This window comes from Cyprinodon tularosa, unplaced genomic scaffold (genome assembly GCF_016077235.1).
Source record: "Cyprinodon tularosa strain WSP-4 unplaced genomic scaffold, ASM1607723v1 ctg661, whole genome shotgun sequence".
NCBI classification, from domain to species: Eukaryota; Metazoa; Chordata; class Actinopteri; order Cyprinodontiformes; family Cyprinodontidae; genus Cyprinodon; species Cyprinodon tularosa.
The window spans coordinates 344,236-372,150 of NW_024039409.1; the positions used below are offsets into that span (position 1 = coordinate 344,236).

Below are 27,915 nucleotides of genomic sequence, written 5' to 3' on the forward strand. Positions count from 1 at the left end.
AGAAAATACCTAAAAATTGTACATTTCTAACCATTTTCTTTTTTATAGACACCCATGAAAATAGCATAAATAATACTGACTGAGCAGTGCTTTATTATTTTGCGGATATATATTTTCCCCAAAAAGCTGGTTTATTTAATCTTTTGTTGTGCAAAGTAACTAATTATGATGATAGAAATATTTAATATTTCTGAGGGAAAGTTTTCTTTTCTCCAGCTGGATTAATAAATTCAGTTTTAACAGGCGAAGCAACAGATTAAAGTTATTTTTAAAACCATTCTAGGGATTAAAAACACTAAAAAAGAAAGAATGACCAAACAAGTAGTGAGCAAACATCTTTATTATTTCTAGGATTTCTATGCATACATGCAAAGTGGTACGAAACCACTGATTGCAGCAGCACACACTGGATATTAAGATAATCTGAATTTCTGAAGCATGCAAATTAAGATGTAAAATCCACCAGCAGATTAAGAAGCACCTCCTTCGACATGAGGAGCAGAAGTCAGAAAAAGAACTGCTCCTGTTGCTAGATGTTAATCTGAGTGTGAACATGTAGAGTTAAGAGGCAGTTGGTGAAACGGTTTTAATTGAGCATCAGCCCAGGAGCGTCTGAAGCACTAATAACACGTTTATAGACTATTGTTTGTTATGAGGCCGCTGTGCACAAAAGATCATGAGGAAATGGAACCTGTCTGAATGATCACAGGAAGACAAAATAAAGAAAATAAATCCGCCTACAAGTATTTCATCCAGTATTAGAGGCGAGGATCGTTAATCCAAACCTTGACCTGCTGGATGATTATTATTCTTATGGTTTAATATTTGGATTATGTTGGCCAGGAGCGCTTGGACACATGGTTGTAGATGTTAGCGCCTGACGGTGGTCCAACCATCGTCGTCCGTCTCGTTCTTGGTGCGGCGAGGGTTTTCCTTGTCGGTGCGCCAGGCCTTCTCCCCTTCAGCTTCGCGCTCCCGCTCTCTGGGACGCTCCCGTTCCTCTCGTCTTTCTTCGCCGCCGCCGCGGCGCCATGTACTGCCTGGGGCATCAGATGCGACTGCATGGTTAGGGAGTAAGTCAAAAAACACAAAATATTAAATACATCTTGAAAACAAGTTGAGGCACAGAGAGCCCCCCTCCCCCAGTAGCAGTAATCACACATGGAAACAGTGACCTCTGCTGGCTATAGATGACATTTCATCTCAATAAACTAGATCATAGAAAAACTCACGGATCAACTAAATAGTTTTATACTTTAAGTGTTTATTTCTAGATTTAAATCAAGTAATTTTGACTCCATCTGACCCAGTCGATCTACATCAGCACATTAAATGGTCCTCAACCGTGAAAACTTCATACTGGACCTGATTCAGGCAACTTGTGACAATTTGCTTCAAAATCCTACTAATTTTTATATCAAACTTTTCTCCTTCCACTAAACTTTCCAATGATGTGATTTAATAGATCCCCTGATCTTTGATGCATCCCTTCATGGTGGAGGGTAAACCCCAGCCTTCCCAGCGACTTATTTATTTAGTCCCTTTTTACTGGAAAAATGCTATAAAATACTTAGAATGGTAAATGTATTAGTTCTAAAAACAAAGTCTGTGGTTTTTTTTAGCTGACATATTGAGGTTTCTGATATTAGAATGTGAGATGCATTAGCAGTAGATTTTAAAAGTTATGCTTTTCAGGTTTGAGCTGAGCCTGGTTCTTCTGGAGGTTTCTCCCTGTTAAAGGAAGTTTTTCCTCTCCACTGTCGCTACAAGCATGCTTAGTGTGTGGGATTGCTGAAGAGTCAATGAGTCGATGCAATCAACTGGTTCTCCTTAGATATCAAACTTTGAATCAATCTGACTGGATGAGTGCCTTGAGATGACGTGTTGTGAATTGGCGCTATAGAAATAAACTGAATTGAAACTAAATTCATATCTCCAAGTTTTCCTCACCTTCATCAGTATCCCTAGGTGGTTTGTTATCGCGATCATCTCGTCTGTCTCGCTCCCTCCGGTCGCTACGACGATCATCACGGTCAGCGTCTTCTTTGCGAGATTCCCTCCAGCTTCCTTCCTCTGTGCCTCCTCTTCTCCAGATGTTCTCCTCTCTGCAAACAGTTTAAAATCTGAGTAAAATAAACAGAGACGACTTTCTCTGTAGGAGCGTCTGCTGCTCTTCAGACGCCTATTCCTTCCCCACCTCTGTGGCCGACGGTCTCTGAAGCGATCAGATGGCCTTTCATCTCCATCGCCTTCCTCTTCATCATCTTGGCCGCCGCCGCGGGGAGGACCCCAGCTCTCCTCTCGGGCCTTCTCCCGCTCACGCCAGCCACCTGGAACCAAAGGATCGCTCTGAAACAACTTATCACATCTTTTTTTTTTTTTTTTTTTACTACAAAATTTATAATTGTTGTTCCGATAATTATCCTGTAATATTACAAGCCCCCAGACATAAATCATTAAAAAAAACGCTATCAACACTTAAAAAATTATTTGATATCCAGAATTTATCACAGTATAAATCTTCAGCATTCCTTTAGGATAAGATTTAATTGCATTAAGAGATTAAAGGTCATGGCTACAATCAAAAACAATATGCCTACAGAGCGAGGGATGTAAACAAAACATTACCTTTGGATTGTTGAAATTGTTTTATATTAGATTGCAAATTTGCTCCATTCTATTAAAGCTATAGAGGATGATCTTTAATGCTGAAGTCTGTAAGTTTAAAAAAATCACTTTTTTGTCATATTGGCTAAAACTGTCCCTATGCCCAGACAGCAGTACATGTGATATGTAACCTGTGAAAAAAACTGCTTCAACTGGTACCGCCTACTGCCTGTATTTCAATCTGGAAAGAATAATTCGGGACGAGTCAAAACAACCAATCACAGCCAGAGGAGCGTCTGATGGAGTGTCAATCACAGCTCACACACGCTGAATCCCCCCCCCCCCTATGAGGTGCCCCCAGGGACATAAATCAGAATTAACTTGCATATACACATATTAAATTACACTCTTCCATATAATATACTGAAAACCTCCCACAAACACTAGTAAAAAGCTCTCACATAAACTAGTGAAAACATTTACCTCTTATATAATCTACTCAAAAGCTCTCATACAAAGTAGTGAGAACTGTTCATATAAACTGGTGAAAAGCTTTACCTTTCATATACACTATTAAAAAGCTCTCATATACACTACTAGAACGCTCTCATATACACTATTAGAAAGCTCTCATATACACTACTAGAAAGCTCTCATATACACTATTAGAAAGCTCTCATATACACTATTAGAAAGCTCTCATATACACTATTAGAACGCTCTCATATACACTATTAGAAAGCTCTCATATACACTATTAGAAAGCTCTCATATACACTATTAGAAAGCTCTCATATACACTATTAGAAAGCTCTCATATACACTATTAGAAAGCACTCATATACACTATTAGAAAGCTCTCATATACACTATTAGAACGCTCTCATATACACTATTAGAAAGCTCTCATATACACTATTAGAAAGCACTCATATACACTATTAGAAAGCTCTCATATACACTATTAGAAAGCACTCATATACACTATTAGAAAGCTCTCATATACACTATTAGAAAGCACTCATATACACTATTAGAAAGCTCTCATATACACTATTAGAAAGCACTCATATACACTACTAGAAAGCTCTCATATACACTATTAGAACGCTCTCATATACACTATTAGAACGCTCTCATATACACTATTAGAAAGCTCTCATATACACTATTAGAACGCTCTCATATACACTACTAGAAAGCTCTCATATACACTATTAGAAAGCTCTCATATACACTACTAGAAAGCTCTCATATACACTATTAGAACGCTCTCATATACACTATTAGAACGTTCTCATATACACTATTAGAAAGCTCTCATATACACTACTAGAACGCTCTCATATACACTATTAGAAAGCTCTCATATAAACTATTAGAACGCTCTCATATACACTATTAGAAAGCTCTCATATACACTATTAGAAAGCACTCATATACACTACTAGAAAGCTCTCATATACACTATTAGAACGCTCTCATATACACTATTAGAACGCTCTCATATACACTATTAGAAAGCTCTCATATACACTATTAGAACGCTCTCATATACACTACTAGAAAGCTCTCATATACACTATTAGAAAGCTCTCATATACACTACTAGAAAGCTCTCATATACACTATTAGAACGCTCTCATATACACTATTAGAACGCTCTCATATACACTATTAGAAAGCTCTCATATACACTACTAGAACGCTCTCATATACACTATTAGAAAGCTCTCATATAAACTATTAGAACGCTCTCATATACACTATTAGAAAGCACTCATATACACTACTAGAAAGCTCTCATATACACTATTAGAACGCTCTCATATACACTATTAGAACGCTCTCATATACACTACTAGAAAGCTCTCATATACACTATTAGAAAGCTCTCATATACACTACTAGAAAGCTCTCATATACACTATTAGAACGCTCTCATATACACTATTAGAACGCTCTCATATACACTATTAGAAAGCTCTCATATACACTACTAGAACGCTCTCATATACACTACTAGAACGCTCTCATATACACTATTAGAAAGCTCTCATATACACTACTAGAACGCTCTCATATACACTATTAGAAAGCTCTCATATACACTACTAGAACGCTCTCATATACACTATTAGAAAGCTCTCATATAAACTATTAGAAAGCTCTCATATACACTACTAGAACGCTCTCATATACACTATTAGAAAGCTCTCATATAAACTATTAGAAAGCTCTCATATACACTATTAGAAAGCAGAGCACTATTAATATTTAAATAAGTGGTCCTCCTAACTGTCAATCATTCTGGTGATATGTTTACGTAAGGCCGTCCTGCGTGCTCGTCCCGTTAGCTATAGCTTTCTGCACATGCTCACTTTCAGGTGTATATCTGCGGTGAGCTACGGTTTCAGACAGTCATTGAAGCTCACCTTTCTCAAAGCGGTTCTTTGAAAATGGCCGAAGGTCGTAAGCGAAAAGTGTCTATGAAGTGTATAAGAAAAGAAAGGCCTCAGAAGAGGCAGATATATCCCAGAATGCTGTTGAACAGCAAAGCATTATGGGATTTGGTGTCACTGTCGCCATAGGCAATCGCTACCCAATAGCTGCGACTAATAAAGATGGTGCAGGCACCGCGCGGTGGAGGAGGAGTTACGTGAAGAACACAGCAAAATCTAGTGATGATCAGTCTGAATGGTGAGTTAACGGAGTTCACTATAAAGTTCACTATATATTCCCTGCTGTATGTGGACACAGTACGCTTGTATGAGCTATGAGAACAGCACATTTTAAACAGAGCGTGCACGAGGAGAAATGGGCTCGTGCACACCCTTGCAAGCGTATTTTTTTAAAGTGGAGAGGGCAGTTCTTTAAAAAAAAAAAAAAATCCTCCACAATAACTTTAATTGATACCATCACCTTAAAAGGATTTTTTAACAAGTTGTAACGTTACGGCTGTCCACTAGAGGGCTCCCCTTCTCATTCGTAGCCTCGCTGGCATTTGGAAGAGAAGTAAATGTCTCATGATTGACGCCTAGAGAATCCGCCCCTCACAGCGTCTGCAGCATTTAATTTGGCGCCGCGGCCCTTGTGAACGCATCTAATGCATTTGAGTTAATGCATCAAAAGTGGGAAATAGCCTGACAGCAGGTCAGAGCGACATATCTCGTCTCGCTTTTCAGAAACCTTACATGTTCCTCTTTTTTTATTTTAACAATACTTAAACTACATTAAGTTAAATGTTTGCTAGCGCTTACTGTTGATTAGCATTAGGGTACCTGACAGCTAGCTTGCAAACAGTAAAGAACAATAGCAGGTGAGCGTGAGGAACCTAGAGGAGTTAACCTTGTAGCTATGATGAATAAAAACGTGACACCGACGGGTAAAAGCATTTGTACGTACCGGGTCTGCCAAGGGGTTTCCATGGTTTGGCGTCATCTCCACGGCGTGGGCCATCATCCATGTCTCTTCTAGGACCCCAGTCGTCGTCAGCCCCACGTCTGGAACCCCTTGACTCATCAAGCCCCCTGCGAGGACCTCTGTCATCATCGAAGCCGCGTCTAGGTCCACGGTCATCATCAAAGCCACGTCTCGGAGCACGGTCGTCATCAAAGCCTCGGTCAAAGCCGCGTCTAGGTCCACGGTCGTCGTCGAAGCCTCGTCTGGGCCCGCGGTCGTCGTCGAAGGCTCGTCTGGGTCCACGGTCGTCGTCGAAGGCTCGTCTGGGTCCACGGTCGTCGTCGAAGGCTCGTCTAGGTCCGCGGTCGTCGTCTCCGCCTCTCCTGGGAGCTCTGTCGTCATCAAACCCTCTGCGCGGAGGACGGTCATCATCCATCCCTCTGCGAGGAGGACGGTCATCATCGCCTCCACGGCGAGGACCTCGGTCATCTTCAAAGCCTCTGCGAGGTCCTCTTTCATCGCCGTCCCTGCGAGGAGCATCCCCTCTCTTGAAGGGTCCCTCTTTTTCCTCCTTGTTGTCCTCTCGGCCTTCCTGTCTCCAGTCCCTGCAGGGGAAAGAAGGTCACCGCTCAAATCTTGACAGAAACTGAAGTTGGAGAGTAGAATGAATCTGCGAAGCTACACACCTGTCAGGAACTGGACGACGCCATTCTGAGTCTCCTTCAGTTCGCTTTCTCCAGCCTCCCTCCTCTTTCTCATCCTGTCCAACAGCAACAGATTATAATTAGTGCTGTAATGATTCCTGAAGCGATTCAAGGACCTCAATTACTAAAATTCATCAAGGCCATTGATCTTCGTTTGATTTAACACCCACCGCCCTGCTGATACATGGATGCCGATGGACAGCCATGATACTCTGAAAAGTCTTGATGCTTATAGGCTGTATCCGGATGAATTACTAATTTGGCACGGAATCAATACTAAGTAAAAGGGTTATTGGCATTTTTTCTAATATTTAATCTTATATATCGGTAGATTATTTGCAGATAAAAAAAATAATACCGGAAACATTAAAATATTGTCAAAGCATTTTTTTCTGAGTTATTTTACATTTACTTGTAGACTTATTTAACCAATAGAATCTGGGATTCTGTTGAAAAAGGAAATTTCATGTTGAGATCGAAAAAGATGTGATTTTCTATAGAATAATAAACATGTTTATGCCTTTTACTATTCCAATGGAATCGTAGAAAACCTAATAAATATTTCCCTGGGTTTGAAGTCATAGCACCTAGACAACCCTAATCATAAATCAGCAGTTTACCTTTTTGATGAATATGTATTATTTTATGTGCTTTGCAACCAAAAACAATAATTGTGTATCTTTACCTTTAAGTAATCTAGACGAATTATGTTTTATATAAATACAATAATGCATTATAAAGCAAAAATAAGTAAATAAATTAAAAACAGTTCATTTTCTCATAAAAAAAGAAAAAAAAGAGATATTTGCATTTACTCTAAGCATTCCTATTATTCATAATAGAATCTTAAGGAACAGGTGAACCATCCGCAGAAGGTGGTTTCTGCCCAATAACTTAATTATTTTTAAGCATATTTGATAGAATAATTTATTGCTAACATGAGCTTGTTAGAGCCCTAATTAGAAACCCTAACCAACTAAAAAGTGGATCAGACAGACTGATCCAGAACGCTGCTGCCCGTGTCCTCACTAAGACTAAGAAAGTAGAGCACATCACCCCAGTTCTAAAGTCCTTCCACTGGCTCCCTGTATCTCAGAGAATAGACTTTAAAATTCTTCTGTTAGTCTATAATCTCTGAATGGCTTAGCACCTAAATACATCACAGACTTGCTATCAGTGTATCAACCCTCCAGACCACTCAGGTCTTCTGGCTCCAGCCTGCTCTGCAGACCTAGAACCAGAACTAAACATGGAGAAGCAGCATTTAGTTCCTATGCTCCACTTATCTGGAACAAACTTCCAGAAAACTGTAAAAGTGCGGAAAGCCTGAGTTCCTTTAAATCAAGACTAAAAACACATTTGTTTAGGATTGCCTTCCACTGTTCTAGTTAAACAGTTCAACTGAAACATCATTAGTTCAACTTTGTTATTTTCTTAAGTCCAACAGTTTTTAAAGCTACAGTGTGTAATTTTCAGCGACATCTAACGTCCAGACTGCAGACCGCAGCAACATGAACATCTCCCCCCCAACAGTACGGCGAGCATTAAGGGACAAAATGTCTTCCACGACGTCCGCATCACCTACCTTCTCAAGTGATGAGGTTTGTTTACATAGATAATTTTAATACTGCCATCTATTGTTCAGTACCGTCTCAGTTCATCTCTCTCAACTTGCCGTAGTTACTTTCGAGCGTAATGGGCGATCTCGCAATCGCTAGTTTGTTGGCTCTGCGCTGCCGTAGCGCAAAGATGTCTGCCTCCATGGCTGCGAGACCCGCTCCTATGTAATTATAAATAACGAATTCTAAGGCAACGCAAATATTAAGGTTAAGAGGCTGAGCTCGTAGATGATGATAAATGACATAGTTATGTATAATATATTACATTTCTGACTGTATATCCCTGTAATTATTACACACTGTAGCTTTAATATTCTTTTTGTTTCTGCAATTTTTTTATTTATTTTTTTTCCCTACTTGCTTTGATTCTGTTTTATTTTCCTATATTTTAATCATGTAGAGCACTTTGCATTGTCTTGGTACTGAGTTGTGCTATACAAATACATTTGCCTTGCCTAATTCAAGCCAATTAACCAGAAAAAGTTATTCCAAGCCTTATTTTTCAGGGTTTAACAGTCCACATTAATCAGATTCATCAATATCTATGTTGTTATATCTTAAGATTTTCCTACAACAGTGATGTTCTGGATTTAAATCCTCACCAGTAAACTTTAGCTGCAGGTCTTTCTTTCCTTTCCAAACCATTTAATGTCTGTCTATTGTGAAATAAAAGCCACTGGTGTCACAAAACTAGCTGTATTATTATTCATGGCTTTAAATAGATGGTCTGAGGGGGGGTGGGCAGAAAAAGTGGGAAGAATGTAAAGAAGCTACTGTATTTAAATGAGAACCAAAGCTTTCTGTTGTGGGTCTGTTCCACAAACTCTCCAGGTCAGTTTTTGTTACCTGGGGTGGTTTTTCTTGTGGGCTGATGGTCTTCTGCCGCATCCGCTCCTCGATCTCCTGCTGACGAGCGCGCTGCTTACGTTCCTGCTCCTCCAGTTTGCGGAGGCGCTCCTGGTACTCGCGCTCCTCCTCCTCACGCCGTTCTTGCTCCAGCCGCTCACGCTCTTCACGTTCTGTTTTGAAAGAACGACAAATGGAGTCTGTTTTATTGCATCGCTCGCTGCTGATCCTGGTCAGCTCTTAGTGGATATGGAGGTGAAACCCGTTAGCGGCAGAGAATTGCTGCATGAGACAAACCCGGCATACACTGGGCCATTTTTAATAATTTTTTGACACGACTTTCCACATCTGTGACAAGTGGGGGATGTCTTTCCTCCGGGATGTTCAGATTCCGCACACATGAAACAATAACGTAAGTTTCTTCTTCTTCTATTAACGGCAACATTAGTGGTGGGCAATATATCAAATGTACTTGATGTATCTTGACTTTCCCAGACTTTCACTGCAGACTTTCACAGTCTGCAGCGTCGCGGTGGCTCTGTAGTGGGCAAACCAACTGGAGAGACTGAGCTGTCCCAGGGCATCTGAAGTGGATATGGAGAAGAACCACCCGATTCAAAGGATGCCTACCTTCAGCACAGACGACTTTGACAAGCTTCTACAGAAAATAGCTGTCATGGAGCTGAAAATCCACCAACTTGAAGTAAACTATGATGTAAACGCTGCGTATGGTAATGAAACAACGCTGCCTGTGATTCCGAACGGGGACCACCAGCCCAGCAACTCGGCAAACAAACAGTTCCCAGAGGAAAAGGAGAATCCCTGGACCACTCTGGGTGCTAGACCAAAGGATCAACGAACCCACCTAGACACAGAAAACTGGCCGAGACCACAGAGAGATATCCCAAGAAAAGTGAAACAAAAACGGGATGTTCTCACAACAAATGATAGGAGTAAACCTGCTGGAAATATTGGAATTCCGTTACAAAACAGATTTGCTCCACTTCAAGATGAGACCCAGAAGGATCACAAAGACAATCAAAGGTATGTCAACAATCTTCACTCTAAGCTACCAGAGAAAAAACAGGCCACAGGGCCAAGGACCCTGATATTATGCAGTGGATCTATACGTGGGATTAAACATTTCTGTAACAAGAAAAACACAGAGGTGTTGATTTATACCCCTTTGAACTATGGCCTGGTGTCTAATGTAACAGACATCCTTCCAGAGATCATGAAAAAACGCCCGACCTTGGAAAAACTCATCATACAAGCTGAAGCCTTGGGCGACGCAGCCCTGAGAAAATCAGAAATACTGAAAGAGGATTACATTCGTCTGCTGAATTTAGTTGATGGTCTTAATGTCAAGGTGTTTCTCAGCGGCCCTCACGTGCCCATTAATTGTGGAGATGAAATTTTTTCCAGAGTTCTGATGTTAAACAAATGGCTGGATGCAACATGCAAACAAACAACTGTAACGTTCATAGACAATTTTGACATCTTTTGGGAGAGGAGACATTTGTTCAACAGAGATGGTTTCTCTTTAAATAGGTCAGGAGCGAAACGGCTGATATCAAACATTTTCTATTCTGTTAACCATGCACCATCAGCTTTGTTCCAAAACAAAGTACAACCAGTGCCTAAACAAACGATAAGCCCAGTAAAGCCCGAACAAGCCAAGATAAAGATGGCCAAAAAGATGACACAGAAAGAGCCTACATCAGAACTACAGGAGGATTCATCCCAGATCTCAGCAGGACAAAAAGAGGACTCCCCTTTAAATTTAAATTATCAAAAACCTCCATCCCCACAGACACCAGTCCAGACTGCACCCAATTCCCCCTCTCCCCCACAAAGCCCAGATGTTCCTTTTCTGGAATTTTCTCATAACATGAACAAAGTTTTCAAGATTGGCCTACAGTTGACATCCTCTCCACATAGCCATTCCGAAAGCCGCAGCTATGTGAAAAAACCAGCATATCCTAAAAGCAGCAGAGCCCCAGATCCTCCTCTACATATCACGGAACGTCAGGACCTTCAGATAACTTCTCCGTGATACACACCGGGCCCCGGCAACAAGCTTATCAGACATAACAGTTTCCAGCATCAGCTTGGGCCTTACACTGGAGCTTATGGAATATCTGTGATGATACGTGGCAGAAATAAGAAAAACAAAATGGGAACAAACAGGAACAGACACTTAAGAGTCATAAACTGTCAGATGCAGCCTGCTACAGAGACAACATCAACAACTAATTCATATAAACTGGCTTTATTAAACATTAGATCTCTGTCAGGAAAATCCCTTTTAATTAATGACTTTATTATTGACAATAATGTTGATGTTATGTTTTTAACAGAAACGTGGTTACATGGACTTAATGAAGCACATATTCTGTTGGAGTCGTCTCCTCCAAACTACAATTTTCTTTGCGAGAGCAGACAGCAAAGGAAAGGTGGAGGAGTGGCAACATTGTTTAATGACTCACTGAAGTGTAAAAAGGTGTTTTTGGGAAAATTTGACTCTTTTGAACATTTGGCTCTGCAGGTAAAGAGCCCGGTACGAACTATGTTTCTAAATGTTTACAGGCCTCCCAAGTCCACGTCAAACTTTTTTAATGATTTTAGTGACCTCCTGTCTGTGATATGCGTTGATTATGACTGTTTAATTATTGTGGGAGACTTTAATTTTCACGTTGACAACCCTGAAGACAGAAGTGCAAAAGAACTGTATGACACACTTAGAAACTTTGGTTTAACTCAACATGTTAAACAACCAACACACAAACAGGGACATATTTTAGACTTGATCATCACTAAAGGTCTGAAGATTTCTAAAGTCAGTGTTACTGATGTTGCCCTATCCGATCACTTTTCTGTTACCTTTGAGGGCATCATTTCCAGTGACTCATTTAGCCAAAGGGACATCATAAGAAAACGCACCTTTAAGGAAAATGCCACAGAAACTTTTATTCAAGCTTACTCTGCTACTTCAACCTTGGGGTGCAACTCAGTAGAAGAGCTAGTTGATAACTTTCAGTCTAAAGTCTCAGACATCATTAGCTGCATTGCTCCAATTAAAGTGAAAGTCTTTTCCGGTAAGAAAAAATCTCCTTGGAGAAGTGCTCCAGCAGTTAGAAGTGAAAAAAGGGAGTGTCGTAAAGCTGAACGCAGGTGGAGAAAGACGAAACTCCAGGTTCACTATGACATCTATAAAGAGAGACTTTACAGATATAGCTTACAACTGAAAAATGCAAGAGAATCTTTCTTCTCTGAAATCATTAACAAGAACGTTAATAATACTTGTGCTTTATTTGCCACAGTCGACAAGCTAACAAATCCTCCTGTGTCCGTGGCTCCTGAACTCCACTCCACCCGGGCCTGCAATGAATTTGCTAATTTCTTTACTGAGAAAATCCTAAAGATCAGAGGATCAGTTTATACATCCATATCAAGTTCAGTACCAAAGTTGTCTCCAACTGGAATTGATCTTGGCCAAATGTCCCAATTCAGCCAAATAAACTATAAAAGCTTAGAGGAAATCATTCAGCAGCTAAGTTCCTCCTCCTGCTGCCTTGATGTTCTACCCACAGCTTTCTTTAAGAAAGTTTTGCCTGTCATAGCGTCTGATTTGACTCAGATAATAAACACGTCCCTTCTGTCAGGTGTTTTCCCGCAGTCCCTAAAAACAGCAAATATCAAACCACTGCTGAAAAGAACAGTTTAGACAAACTACTACTCCAGAACTACAGGCCCATATCAAACCTCCCCTTTATCAGTAAGATTATTGAAAAAGCAGTGTTTCAACAGTTAAACACTTTCTTAGATATGACCAGCCGCTTTGACGTGTCCCAGTCAGGTTTCCGTGCTCACCACAGTACAGAGACCGCCCTTATCAAGGTGTTTAATGACATCCGAATAAATACAGACTGCGGAAGAACCACAGTGCTGGTACTATTGGACCTCAGTGCAGCATTCGATACTGTCGATCACTCCATCCTGTTAGAGCGCCTGGAAAACTGGGTCGGCCTCTCTGGTACAGCTCTCAACTGGTTTAAATCCTACTTAAAGGACAGGGACTTTTTTGTGTCAGTAGGCAACTTTACATCAGAGATGACAAAAATCACATGTGGGGTTCCCCAAGGGTCCATTCTGGGTCCCCTCCTATTCAATATCTACATGCTCCCTCTTGCTCAGTTAATAAAAAACAACAACATCAGCTACCATAACTATGCAGACGACACACAGCTTTACATCACCATGTCACCAGGTGACTATGAACCAATTCAAGCACTGAGGAAATGCTTAGAAGAAATCAATGCCTGGATGTGCCATAATTTTCTTCAACTGAATAACAACAAAACTGAAGTAATAATCTTTGGACCAATAGAGGAGAGATCTAAAGTTAGCACACAGCTTCAGTCGCTTCAGCTAGTAACCACTGATCAGGCCCGAAGCCTAGGTGTAGTGCTGGATTCAGACTTGAACCTCCAAAAGCATTTAAAGACAATTACAAGGTCGGCTTTCTATCACCTGAAGAACATTTCCAGGATTAAAGGACTAATGTCTCAGCAAGATCTGGAAAAACTAATCCATGCGTTTATTTTTAGTCGAATTGATTACTGCAACGGTGTTTTCACAGGTCTGCCTAACAAGTGGATCAGACAGCTGCAGCTGATCCAGAACAAGGCTGCCCGTGTCCTCACTAAGACTAAGAAAGTAGAGCACATCACCCCAGTTCTAAAGTCCTTACACTGGCTCCCTGTATCTCAGAGAATAGACTTTAAAATACTTCTGTTAGTCTATAAATCTCTGAATGGCTTAGCACCTAAATACATCACAGACTTGCTATTAGTTTATCAACCCTCCAGACCACTCAGGTCTTCTGGCTCCAGCCTGCTCTGCAGACCTAAAACCAGAACTAAACATGGAGAAGCAGCATTTAGTTCCTATGCTCCACTTATCTGGAACAAACTTCCAGAAAACTGTAAAAGTGCGGAAAGCCTGAGTTCCTTTAAATCAAGACTAAAAACACATTTGTTTAGGATTGCCTTCGACTGTTCTAGTTAAATAATTCAACAAAAACATGTTTTCTTTAATCCAACTGTTTTTAATATTCTTTTTTTGTTTCTGCATTTTTTATTTTATTTTATTTGTTTTTTATTTTTTCCTACTTGCTTTGATTCTGTTTTATCTTCCTGTACTTTAATCATGTAAAGCACTTTGCATTGTCTTTGTACTGAATTGTGCTATACAAATAAATTTGCCTTGCCTTGCCTTGCCTTTCCCCACGCACAATAGTTAAAATGACTATCGCAACCATCGATAACAAATTCGCATGACAAAATTAAGCCGTCTGCATCTATTTCACAGAGAGTTATTTTTCCCACACACTTTGAATGCATCAAAAATCCCTCCTCCAAACAGTTTTATTTTCTGCACATTACAGCAAATGGCAAACTAAATATGGTGACAGCAGGTCGTTCAGCTGAGCAAATATATGGCAGTGGTTTGCGTCCTTTGAATCAATTTGACTGGATGATCTAGTGAACTGTAAAGTGCCTTGAGATGACTTGTGATGTGAATTGGCGCTGTATAAATAAACTGAATTGGTTTTCAAGCCGAGGACGTCGAACAAAAGGTGCTAATTTGTAAGACGTGCCGCAAAACCATTGCTGAAAAAGGTAGCGGTACAAATTTATTCCAGCACCTAAAAAGTCATCCGCTCCAAATGAAGAATGTTGTAAATCCTCCATGTCAGCTTCTCCCTGCACAACAATCAAAACGCTCAATAAATCAGCGTTGGCATCGTCGTTTGAGAAAGCAATCCCTTATGAGTAGGACTGGGTACCGAACATCGGTTCTTTTATGGTAAACATGCCTTGTCTTTCGGTGCCAAGTTTTGTTTAGGAAAATGTATTTTATGTTTCCCTCTTGTTTCAAAATGGTCTGATCAACCAGTGTATATATATGTTTTCCCTTGTGTGTCAGTTAGGGAGGTCTTTTCCTGCGTCAGGTTTGGATTACACTGATTTTCGTCATTCGTTTTCCTTGATGGGCCCAGACTTGTTTGAAGTTTGAACTTTATTTTTGCAAAAATAAATTTGTTACCATATTTTCATCAATGACTTCCCTGTGCTTCTCTGATTTTTTTGGCTCGGTCCCTAACAACCCTTAACCGCTCCCCGGGCGCCCCAAGATGGCAACCCACTGCTCCCAATGGGGATGGGTTAAATGCGGAGGTAAATTTCTCCAAAGTGAGATCAATAAAGTTCAGGTAATATTATTATTAACTAACCCTTCTTGAGCTGCTCCTCATGGATGCGCTGAGCCTCCTCCTCCTTCTGGCGGTAGAAAGCGTTACGGCGGTCTTCCTTGCGCTGCCTCTTCCTTTCTTCCAGGCGCTTTTTCCTCTCCTCAACCAAACGCTCCTCGAATGTCTTTAATTTCTCCTGTAAAGCCCAAATAAAGACGTTTAAATACAGTCTTAAACAAATGGGTCCTCTGATTCCTCCACCAACTACTGCAAAGACTTCTACCTCGTAGATGAAGCTGCGGGCGGCTGTTATTTTAGCCAGGAAACTCTCCTTGTCCTCCATCATCCTGGACATCCGCTTCTTATGCTCCAGAGCCTTTTCACGCTCGATCTTCAAGTTATTGATCTAAAAAAAAGAAACGCAGCGCCGTTTAGACTCTCAACATTCAGCTGGGGATTAACTTTTATTTGCTTACATACCCTCTCCTCCTCTTGGAGCTCCCACAACTCCATGTCTTTGACACGCTGCTCCTCATAAGCTTTCTTGATCAGAGGAATCTCCTCCAGGCGTTTTGCCCTCTCAAAGTAATCAATCTGTGGAGAAATAATCCTTAGTATCCTATTCAATGTAAATCTACTTTCACAGATCTAGACAGGAGCTTAAAGATCAACCTTCTTCTCCTGGTTCTTTAGACGCTCCTGAAGTTCCTTTTTCTCCTTCTCCAGCTGCTCCACCTGTTTAGCCATGATGAAATCTGGATCCAGCTCCTCCAGGTCCTGTGGTAAAATAGTAGAAAGTTATCTTTAATAAATCTGATTGTTTCTGTAAAATATTGAGTTAAATCGACTGAAATCCGGATGTTTTATGGGGTTGAATTTGACCTCGATGTCGATATCCTTGAAGGCTTTGGCTCCCAGTTCAGTTTTCTTGATCTGCTCCAGCCGTTCGCGGACCGTCTTCTTCTTGATCTGTTCGTGCTCCTGCATGATGCGCTCCTTCTCCCGCTCTTTGGCCTCCTGCCGCAGACGCTCCTCCTCGGCCTTGCGGACCTTCTGCAGCTCAGCCTCTCGCTGCTCCAGCTCCTCCTTCTCTCGCTGGATGTTCAAGCTTTCCAGGCGCTCCTTTCGCTCTTCGATGGTCTGTCTACGGGCCAGGATGCGCTGGTGATCCTTGCGAGCGTTTTTCAGGTACGCAGCGATAGCCTGCTGATTATGTTCGTCACGCTCTTGCTGGAGGGGAATAAAACAAATAAAAATTTTTAAAAAGACTAATCATCTTCGGCAGCAACAGGAGCAAACATCTTTGTCCCATTTATAATCACCATTTTAAACACAAACAGTACTATATTTTGTGAATATTTTATTTTATCCAACCCTGGGACCTCTTATAAAGGATGTCTCACTGTCCAGTGACAGATATAAATAATTATAAAGGACAAAAAAACAAAAACAATGAAAGGTACAAATAAACATTTGAATCTCTACATAATAAAGGACAAATATTTATTGATGAGCTACTCCTGTATTTGTAATTAAAATAAATTATAATTTGATGAATAAATACATCAACCTAGTCTGTGTTTGACCTTTTGCATCTATAATCCAACATGTTATGTAAAAAATTTATAGAAAAACTATATTAGCTTTGATTCAAGTTTTTTATTTTTATTTTCACTTTTTATTGAAAATATTTTTTCCCATACAAGTATACATACCGATTTTACATTTTTTTTTTTGTTTTTTTTCCCCAAACACAACATCCAACAGAATCTGTGCATATATTCTATACAAGTATTGAACTGTAAGCAAACTATTTACAGTCTGTAACCCTATAAGGGCACCCAAACCCACACTATTATTAAACAAAGTCTGATCTCCATTGTGAAATAAAACATCGCCAATTTTCCCAATAATTTTTAAATTTTCCAGATTCAAATCTGATGGAAAAAGTCAGCCTTTCCATAATATAAATATTATGTATCATTTCAACCCAATCTTCCCGTTTAGGAGCTTCTGCCTTCAGCCATTTCCTAGTAACGGCTTTTTTGCTTGCTACCAACATAATCCTATAGATATATTTATCAGCTGCTCTTGTTAATCTTTTCATCCCTCTCCCCATGTACCCACCCTCAGTACCTTATCCATACAACTCTTTAAATCCTGCCAATAGGGGACCATGTAAGTACAATCCCAAAACACATGGAAGTGGCAGCTTTGATTCAAGTTTTATATCTATGCATCAATCTCTACATTCTGAAATCTCCATGGTAAGCAAGATTGGTTGTAGGACTGACCTGTTCTTAAAGGTTACAATTTTATTTCAATCTGGTCCATATTTTAAATAAGGGGGGGGGGGGGAGCCAATAATTATTAAAAGAATTACAAACTGATGCACCAACCAGCCAACACATATGTGCATCAGACGATGGATGCATGTGTTGGCTAATTCATTAGTGCCCCCAGCAGCCATGCAAAGAGATCATAAGGACGTGCAGCAGGTAGAAAGAAAATATATAGACACAGACTGTATTTTTTTTGTATTTTAAACTGATGTGTTTTCTATAAAGTTAAGCTTGCTGTGGTCATCCCCACCAGCAGAGGTTGCACTAGCGCCACTGTGGGCATAAAAAGCTCTCAGCCACAGCTCAGAAATTATCTCTGGTCAGACGTGTTTCCCTCATTTTCCCGCAGGTACGTCTATAAAAGTAGAATATGTCAACTTAACTCGTTCTAATAAGATGTAAACAGATGTACATGAATGTAGAAACATTTACCACTTCTAAACCATTAGTTTTATGGGATGCATGAACCTCCACTGTTTTGCATTGCCTTTGGCGTTTACTCAAAGATTATTAGTAAGTAAATGATTTATCTGAAGCCAATATTATTGTAAGATGTAGCCAAGGTTTCTAGCAGGCTGCAATAAGCTCAGGTGTGAAATAAGCAGAGTTTTTTTGGCACAAGAGATAAATTAAGCTCTTTGCTGTAATGATTAAGCGTTATAGAGATGAGGGAAGGCGTTTCATGTAATCTTATTCTTATACATATGAATTGTGTTACTTGTAATAATCTATATTTTATTATCGATCATTTTCTATATTTGTCTTACCTATGTGTGTTTGTTTTGATTTTTAGACTGTTATTTAGAGCTTTGTCATTGTGCCATCTGTATCCTGGAGTAGCTACGGGTTAAGCTAACTGGTGAGGAACTCACCAGGTTGGTTGCAGGTTTGATGACCTGGATGGCTTTAGCTAAAGAGGCAGACATGGCGGTCAGCTGGTTCCTTATCTGCTCAGACGGCATGTTCTGCAGGAACGGACCAACCGGAGAATCCTCTTTGGTGGAATAGTTCAGGTCGGAACCGAAGCTCAGGGTTCGAGACGTGTGGTCGATTCGAACCTAGAAGAAACATTAACAAAAAGTTTAAGACTAGCTATGCTAAATTACTTTAAAGCATGAGACAGATGGACTTTGTTGCATGGTTACCTGTAGATCACAGTGGCGTGCAGCATCCACAATGGAGCGCTCCAGCTGGAAGGCGTCCACAAACGGAACCAGGGAGGCCAAACGGCTAAACTCAATGCTTTGGTAGATCTGGGCTACCTAAAATTCCCCACAAACAAAAACTAGTTAGAAACATCATCAGGTTTTAGTATTTTTAGGGAAAAGTTAAGAGGAAGAGGATTTACCTGCTGCAGGAGTCTAAGGATGGTGTTACTCTGCAGGTGTGGGACATACTGCTGCAGATCGGCTTCTTTCTCAGCCTGATCCCTCACCCAGTTCAACACCTAACAGGAAATAAAGAAATGACTGCCTTTACAGTGAATATTAACTATTATTTATTCAAGACCTGATTAATTATAGCATTTTATCAAAGAATGTAAGTCCAAGAGTCTGGAAGAACAGGCAGGGAACCCAGACTGAGTCAGTTTACCTCAATAGGTCAGAGTTCATGCATCCAAATTTATTTCACATAAGTTTTCATAAGCTGAGTCATAAGAATGAACAGATGTAACAGCTGAAAATGTCTCACTGTGTTTCTTAACTTCACTTAGAAATGAGAAACGGCTTGTTGTTGTAATAATCTACCTTTGTCACTCTTCCGCTCAGCTTGAGAGGATGGAAGTCGACCTCCAGCCAGTTGTAAAGCTCCTTCACCTCGGGAACGATGTACTGCAGCAGGTTAAATCTCACCTTAAGGGGAAACAATCAAACATACATTTTTAAAAAGAAATTCAGGTTTTATTTTAGCAAGTAGAAGAAAATGTCAGCTCTAAAATAGTGTGTACCATGTCATTGATGAGACTCTGGCGAGTTGGAGGAGACTGCAGGCCCAGCAGGGTGGCCAGCCTGCGGTGTTTCTCCACGATGATGCCGTCCATGTCCAGCAGCCGAGCGATGTCCGTACGCTCAGGGGTGATGGGGATAGACAGAGTGGCCAGGAGGACTCTGGTGGACATCCTGAGGATCCAAATGAAACGTTTACACTCCAAGTTCTCTCCTCCCAGCCTAAACACACCTTTCAATTATCGTAATTTTCGGACTATAAGCCGCAACTTTTTCCTCATTTTTCGACCTTGCGGCTTATATAACAATGTGGTTAATAAATGGACTTTTACAGCTAACGGCCACTAGGGTAATACCTAAATTAGGGATGTACGATATTGGGATTTTGGCCGATATTTTAAAACTCATGCAGCCGATAACCGATATCGATACCGATGTTAAAGCTGGACAAAAATAAGTAGTCATTGAAAATAGCAGTTTTGTTATCCATTTCTGACACTTTGAAAAATAATATAGTCAAATATATTTTCATATGCTGATATCAAATTGATTTTTAAAAACGCGGTATCGATCTATTTTACTTTCAAAATCTCGTGAAATTTCATCGTTCTGTTACAAACTCGTGATATTTCGCAAATTCTTGTGAGATTTTGTTAGTAAAATAGATCGATGCCGCGTCAATATATCAACATATAAAAATATGGCAAAATTTCGTGAATTTTCGGGGGATTTCGTAGCATAACGATGACGTATAGCAATATTTCATTAGTAAAAGAGATTGATATGGTGTTTTTAAATGGCAATATATCAGCATATGAAGATATTGTGATATTTTAATGTATCAATATTTTTTCCATCGTCTTTAGAAGTTTTTAAGTCTGTAAAAAAGAAGTTTTTGAGGAAGAAGAAGTAGTATTTTTTTTTTTTTTTTTAGACTTTAGAAACTTAGAAGCTGATCAAATATCGGGTTAAATATCGGTGGGGTGGCCGCTGTCCGATATTCGGTTTTAAGGCCGATACTGATAGGGGGCCGATTATATTGTGAATCCCTAACCTAAATCTATGGATTTTACCATCCACCATGTTGACGTCACATTTGCTTGAACACACAAGTATGATAGCCGCGCGTGCAGGAATGCAGAGGTCCTCCGGAAGCAGACTTTTACCGCGAGTGGTACAAGACAGAACGACAGCGAGAAAGACGGTCAATGCGAGCGCAAGACAGTTTGTGTGACACCCTCATTATGGAAAACAAACGTACCGGTTAATAAATGGGAGCTTCTATTGCACTAAATTGTAACAGTTAATGTATGCAAATATGCAAATTGTGTTGAAATGTTAACAAATATTTGTTAACTTTCCCGACCATCCTCTCTGTGCACGAACCATATGGCAATTAAACATAAAAAACCTGCGGCTTATAGTCAGGTGCGGCTTGTATGTGTACAAATCATGCAATTTAGCTTCTGCGGCTTATATTCAGGTGCGGCTTATAATCCGAAAATTACGGTATAGTGAATTAAATTACCTCTGCATCTCATCTTGGGTCAGGTTCTTACGCATTTCTCTCGACAGATGATAGAGACGGTGGAGAGTGCAGGCATGGAAGAGGGCATTTCCAGACTTCCAGAAGACAGTGGAAACTTTGTTGTAGTAGTTGGCCATGAGCTGGGGTTTGGGGGGCTTCTTGGAAAGGGCAAACAGGCCGTGGATATCCTCTACAGCCTTAAACGCTTCCTAGAAAGACACAAAGAAGACAATCTGTTACCCAAGGCTCATCTTGGAGGCATCTTTTCTTCAGACAGCTGTGAAAATGCTTTTTATCTGCTACTTTCAATTCATTTTTTACCAAAGCAGCCTTTTTTATAAAGTACCAATGTATAAAAACTGTCATTTCAAGTTGAATCAGCTCAAAATGTCATCACAAATATTTACAAAACAGATTCATTTCCTTTCAAACATCCGTTTTAGTCAAACCTAGTAGGTTTAAACCTCAGACTGAATCTGGATCATCAGGCTACTTGTTGAAATGAAAACCAAAATATTGAGGAACCAACCTGCCAGAGCTCCATGCTAATAGCGCTGTCTAGCTGCACCAGGCGGGTTTCCAGGTGCATGGACTGGCTCTCAGGGTTGTTCAGGTTGATGGCGGTGCTCTGGTTGTGGTGCCGCTGGATCTGACCCAGATGCATGCGCAAGTTGTCACACAACTTGCGAAATTCTGCTTTGCGGGTGTACTGAAGGCAGAACTTAAAAGCTGCAGAAAAGAAATGAATATCAGATTTCTAATATCCAGCTTATTTTCCCCTATTAAAGGAGTCATAATATGATTCTATAGGGCATTTGGTCCTTAAGGTCTCTGAATAGGGTGTGTAACATTGGTAGGGCTGAAAATGGCATATTTGCTGTTCTATGAGCCCTAATGCAAGCCTGGTTAAAAGCCCTAGAATGAAACGACAGGTTTTCTTCCTTTTATGGTATGCTCATGAATATTTAGATCAGCTGTGCTCTGATTGGTTGGTTTACAACGAGTAAAGCTGCTGAACAAAGACGCATCATAGCAACAAGCACTCACTCACAGAAACATCAGATTGTTGAAATGGTAGGGTGACCAGACGTCCTCTTTTCCCCGACATGTCCTACTTTTCATACCTAAAAAATGTCTGGGGAGAATTTCAAAATCGTCCGGGATTTTGGTGGACTACAGTGCAGCTCGGAGTCGAAACACACCAGGCATTTGAAACAAGCCGTGAGCTCCAGGGTCCAGGCTACCGTCACCAGGTTGGGTTCGGTCGCTCCGCCCCCCGCTTGCTCCCTGCCCCGTCCGCATGAACCCAGTCAGCAGTAGGGGTGTAAATAATAATCGTTATCATAATCGTAATTTTTATCCATTTGCTCCTGGGCGAAATTCTCCCTCCCGTGCTGCGGTGGTGCTAAACCTATTTTGCCCTCCTACCGCGCTTCCTGGTTATACTCTTACAGCAGTTTGTTGCAGCAAGCTTCACACAGACATTTTTAAATTATGCTCAGTATTGAAGCGTGGTCTGTGCTACACGCTGTGGGTCTAGATACGGCCGAGGCGGCGAGGAAGTGGGGGCGAGTTTAGTCCGACGACGGAGGGACAATGGGGCAAAAAGAGCGGAGATTCAGCTGGAAAAAGGGTCCCAGCGTTCTCTCACACCTCGCTCTTCTAGCGGGTCAACCTTCACGAGTTGTTTTCCGCAATTTCGGTCATAAAAACAAAACAAGCCGGCCTCCTGTCTGCTGCACTGTTTGCGGTGAGCTACAATCTGGGAGAGGAGCAGCGGAGCGTCTCTCAAGGGGGCGGTGACGTCGACACTGGAGCCTTCTTCTTCTTCTTTTTTTTAATGGCGGTTGGCAAACAACTTATAGGTGCATTACCGCCACCTTCCAGAATGGAGTATGGACCAGACAAACTATTATATTCTCCCTAAAATACCCGTTCTTCTTAGAAAATTAAAAATACTACCAAAAACTACATCCCCAGATGACCTTTGAAACAATTTCCTTATATCTAGTTTATTTTTATTCCTGTCTAACTCTCTACGCAACATCTCTCTTTCCTGAGTATATTTATTACATTCTAAAAAAATATGTTGGACAGTTTCTCTGGAGCCAAGGTATTGCATTGAACTCATTACACTGATATTGTGCAGTATTTTTGCAGTATTTTTTGATGCAACTTTTCTACTTCTGTTATTTGCTGTTGTTTCTAAAGAAAATGCATAATGATATTACAGCTTTCATTGATTTATTTCAAACTTGAAACTTTGTTTAACCTGTAAGGTGTAAAAAAAATAATAATAAAAAAAAAATATAACCGATTAATCGAATCGAATCGTGGTGTATTCTTGAGTATCGAAAATAATCGAATCGTTGGGTCAGAAAATCGATACTGAATCGAATCGCCATGATGGATGTGATTTACACCCCTAGTCAGCAGCTTGGAACGCTGCATGTCCACCCCTGGTTTTGGCTCATTTTAAATAGAGAAACTGCCTGCTTTGTAATTTTTGTAGAGCTTACCCCAACTGTAGGCTAAACTGGTGTCTTACATCTACCTGTATTCATATTCTTGGGCCAGTGAACCAGTGTGCTGGTCTGTATGATAACTTCGGGGCCTGACAAAAGTACAGGGCAAAACAAAATAAGGCAACATCCCCGAGTTGACGTCAATTCGGTGCTTCGTTTGGATTCGCCTGGTTTATGGTGGAAGTTTAGAATTGTGAGATTTGCAGAGAAAGGAGGTGTTGATGGGGTTTGATCTTCTCTGTACGTCTATTTCACCCACTGAACTACCGTTATTCATCTATGACAATGGAAACTTGGTTTTGCATTCTATGATCCCTTTAAAGAAGGAGAAGCATTAAAGCTGCAAGAGCAATTTAATGTGTCCTGTGGCCCTAAAGAATCGAATGCTGGTTTTAAACCTGCAGCCAAAGATCAGGCTTCACATACCCTTAACTGCTGAACTTTACATAAGAATATTTTGTACTTTAACATGATATTAAATGTAGATTTATTGAAAGTACACAGAGAAAGTGGTAATGGAAGGACATAATATCATTGTAGTACCTTGTTGGGCGATGTCATGATACAGACGCTCCACCTTGGAGTTGTTTCTCAGCAGGTCCAGACACTGGCGGTAAGACTCCCACAGGAACTTGACCCAAGGAGTGAGCAGCAGGCGATCAGTACGATCCTGGGTGTCCTCTCCACTCACGGCACTCAGCAGGACACTGTAACAATGACAGCAAGGCATTAAGAAGATAAAACGTCAAAGGGCATTTTTAAACAAAGTCCCGAATCACCCACCTGTAAAGTTTAGGAACTAGTTTATAAGTTTGAAGGACACCATCTTTACCTCTCTGGAGTCTGGATGTTATCCAGGTCCTCGATGTCCAGCACCATCTGCTGCGACTCTTCCTTCGCCGTCTCAGTCTTTTCCTCAGCCAGCTTCAGGTAAGCCCGCACTACATCTTCCAGAGACTTGATGTTCACCTGAGAAGGGAAAAAAAAAAATGCTTCCATATACCAGAAACTGAAAAACACAGGTTCAGATGAAGCTGCATTTATTGTCTCAAACCAACCTGCTGGCAGATGTTCTTGTACTGGTAGAGACCCTCTTTGGCCAGGTGACTCTTGCGCAGGTCGACACACAGCTCCAGGTACTTGAGCATAATGGGTTCATGGATCTTCTGCCATGTTCGGTGTTTTTTACTCTTGATGACATCGTACAAAACATCCAAGGCTGGCTGCTTCTTGCCGACCTCGAGAAATTCTGTTTAAACACAAGTAAGAGATTTTTATCAGCATTTTAATCCTTATTCAGTTAGTGCAGTTTAAAAGGAAACCTAATAATAATGTTATAATAACGTTCAGCTCTGTTAGGCATAACAAGTTTGTGACAAGAATGGATGGGTACTGAATATGACAGTTTTATATGTACTGACCAAATACAGTCTGTGCTACTGTCTGACCTACCAAAGTCAAATCAAATCAAATGGCAACATATTTATGTTCCCAAAGGCGTCATTGTAACAATAAGGAAGTAGAAGACTGGACGATTTTAAATTGGCCAACATGAACACAGCATTTCACACATAATGTCAGAGAGCTGCTGATCCAAAAAGAGATGATTGAGGATGATTTTTGAAAGTAATGCACATTTTCATACTTTCATTTTTACAACGAAACCCAAGGCGAAAAAAAAAATGAATTGGATTGGTAGGGGGAAAAAATAGATTTGGTTTCTAAGCCACATCATCCAGCACTTGTTAGCAAATTATCATCTGCAAACAGCAAGATGATTCAGCATCATTATCTTCTTCTGCTTCAGCTAAATTAGCCTAGATGATAATATAATGGTGCTGAAAATAGGTACCGTTGAGTACCGACACCTTGGTACCAGGGATCAGAACCTGATTGGTTCAAATGTGGACGTACTGGTCCTTAATCACAAGCCCAGATCACTTGACTTCTTTGGGGGCAAGCCTGCTTTTAAGGTCAATAAATTGATATAGTGATGATGAACGTTTGTTCAAACAGATATAAGCATTGAACCCATAAACAAGACTAAGAAATTCTTAAAGAGGCCAGATACAGTATATATTTAAATATGAAAGGCTTTGCTTTGTCTGTCACTTAAAGTTCTGCAAATAATTATGTATTAGGACTTAAATGCCAGCTTGTAAACATCTTTTAAGACCCTCACTATTAATCATTTATTGTCTTTTGTCTGTTTTCTATTATCTCTGGCTTTATTTGGTTCCTTCTTATTAACCTGTTATTTAGGGTAATTACTTCATTATTGGATTTTTAATAAAATAATTACGAAGACACTTGTGTGACAGGATTATTAGAAACAGAATTTCTGGTTTGGGTATGAAATACATGCAAATCTACATTGTACTGGTTTTGTTTTTCGATTTTTATTAGACTTAGACAAACGTTATTGTTATTTTTACACACGGGGTGTATTTTAATATTCTTAGTATGGGGTCTTTAGGTTAAAATACTGGATGGAGTTTGCAATGTCAGTATGTAATTTGATTTTCCTGGAAATGTTAGAAAATTATAGGAATCTCTTAGTGTAATACGTTTGTAACCATATAAAATAAACACTACTGTATTCTATAACAAAAACAGCAAGGATTAAATTCAAAGCATTTCTAAATATCTGGGTTTACATGTGACCACTGCAGAATAACAATCCAAAGCGCCTCAGTAATAAAAAAAATATAACAAAAATATACGATTTTTTTTTATTGCAGATTTTGCCTTTTTTTATTATTAAACAGGTAGTTATTCCTTTAAGTTTGAAAAATAAATCTGAAACCACCAAATACATGTAACCGCACATAATACTGCATGATATTATAGGTGGGGAACCTTAAGGCCAAATATTCTGATCATTTTCTTATTAGGTTTTACATCCTTTAAACTGTCACAGGAAACAGACACATCTAATTGAACTTTTAATCAATGTTAGATGAGGACTCCTACAGAATTTAATTAAAAAATGCTCAGAAAATTTAAACAATATTGGAGCAGAAAAGGATATCTGTTATTAAGATTAGCTGCGTGAACAGAAATGCAGGAAAACCGTCAAACGGAGATGTTTTAACTGACAGATGAAGCTAGGTCATAATGAAAACAGAGCAAAAGTTCGCGATATCGACAAATAACTGATCAACCGCAACAAAGAATGACCAATAAAACGTTTTTTTCCGTGGAAAATCTATAAAAACGTCGATATACAGCGATGTAAATAAGAGGTAACCCCGTGAGGGCCACAAGTGTGGCCTAGCTGATGCTAAAGCTAGCATTAGCTTTAGCATTGGCATGAGCCGCACAGTAGTGACGCGGCTGAAGTCGGCTTTAACTCGAGGAGCTCCTCACACTCACCGTTCGCTCGTTTCAGAGCATTCTCTGGGCGCTGAAAATACGCCGGCATCTTGCTGGTATACTAGTGTAACCCAAAACTGACTGACTTGGTTAAAACTGGAAGAGACTTCACCAGTCCATCCAGGCCACGCACTCACTCGCGGCGACGGCGCTGGCTGAAAGGAAGAACCTCGTGAACAACCGCGGGAAGGTTGCCAGATTCGATGCGAGCCCCCGTTTAGGACAAGTCACTATTCAGACTTCTTTCACTTCTTAGTTGATGTCATATTTTTATTATTTATTACAGGTAATTAAAATGTGTTACACGCTTCTCGATTACTGGTTTGTAGACATTTACAAAGAGAAGGTTAATAACATTAAACGTTGCCTTTTATGCAGAGGCTCCTCCAAAACCCTGTAGGTCAGGGCCCCTTTCTGGTGGCATAATAAAAATTCATTAATTTAATTGGAAATTGAAGCCAATATCAAATAAAATGTATAAAACTAAAACTACACCGTCCTTAGGCATTATAGAAAACTTATAACTGACTTAGAATATGAATATTCTTCATTGTTCCACAACTGGGAAATTCAATTATATCAGCAATAAAGTGATAAAATAGTGTGTTTATCGAAAAATGTAAGAAATATCAACTGCGTACTTTGATTTTAAAAAATCTACAAGACATGGACATATGTTTTCGCTTAAAAAAAGAATAGATTAACTACAATTAATATGATATGATCCTGGTTTAGGGCAAAAATATATAATAAAATTCATTAATG

General features: G+C 40.1%; 1 protein-coding gene across 2 annotated transcripts; it reads right to left on the minus strand.

Annotated features, from left to right (window-relative positions):
• Positions 1-322: 322 nt before the first annotated feature.
• Positions 323-27,324, minus strand: eif3s10 (eukaryotic translation initiation factor 3, subunit 10 (theta)). Of its 2 annotated transcripts, none has more exons than XM_038309485.1 (22): positions 27,151-27,324; positions 24,834-25,024; positions 24,608-24,744; positions 24,319-24,482; positions 21,780-21,979; positions 21,251-21,459; positions 19,725-19,896; positions 19,525-19,629; positions 19,125-19,223; positions 18,922-19,038; positions 18,649-18,834; positions 16,317-16,664; positions 16,107-16,211; positions 15,915-16,028; positions 15,718-15,840; positions 15,477-15,630; positions 9,179-9,351; positions 6,696-6,769; positions 6,013-6,614; positions 2,198-2,330; positions 1,951-2,105; positions 323-1,040 (listed from the first exon to the last, which is right to left on the minus strand). In XM_038309485.1, exons 1-22 carry the CDS (start codon positions 27,197-27,199, stop codon positions 871-873), a joined length of 3,780 nt encoding a protein of 1,259 aa, XP_038165413.1. In that variant the 5' UTR covers positions 27,200-27,324; the 3' UTR covers positions 323-870. The 2 variants fall into 2 exon arrangements, with proteins under 2 accessions (XP_038165413.1, XP_038165412.1); XM_038309484.1 differs by having other exon boundaries at positions 323-1,058.
• Positions 27,325-27,915: the final 591 nt, after the last annotated feature.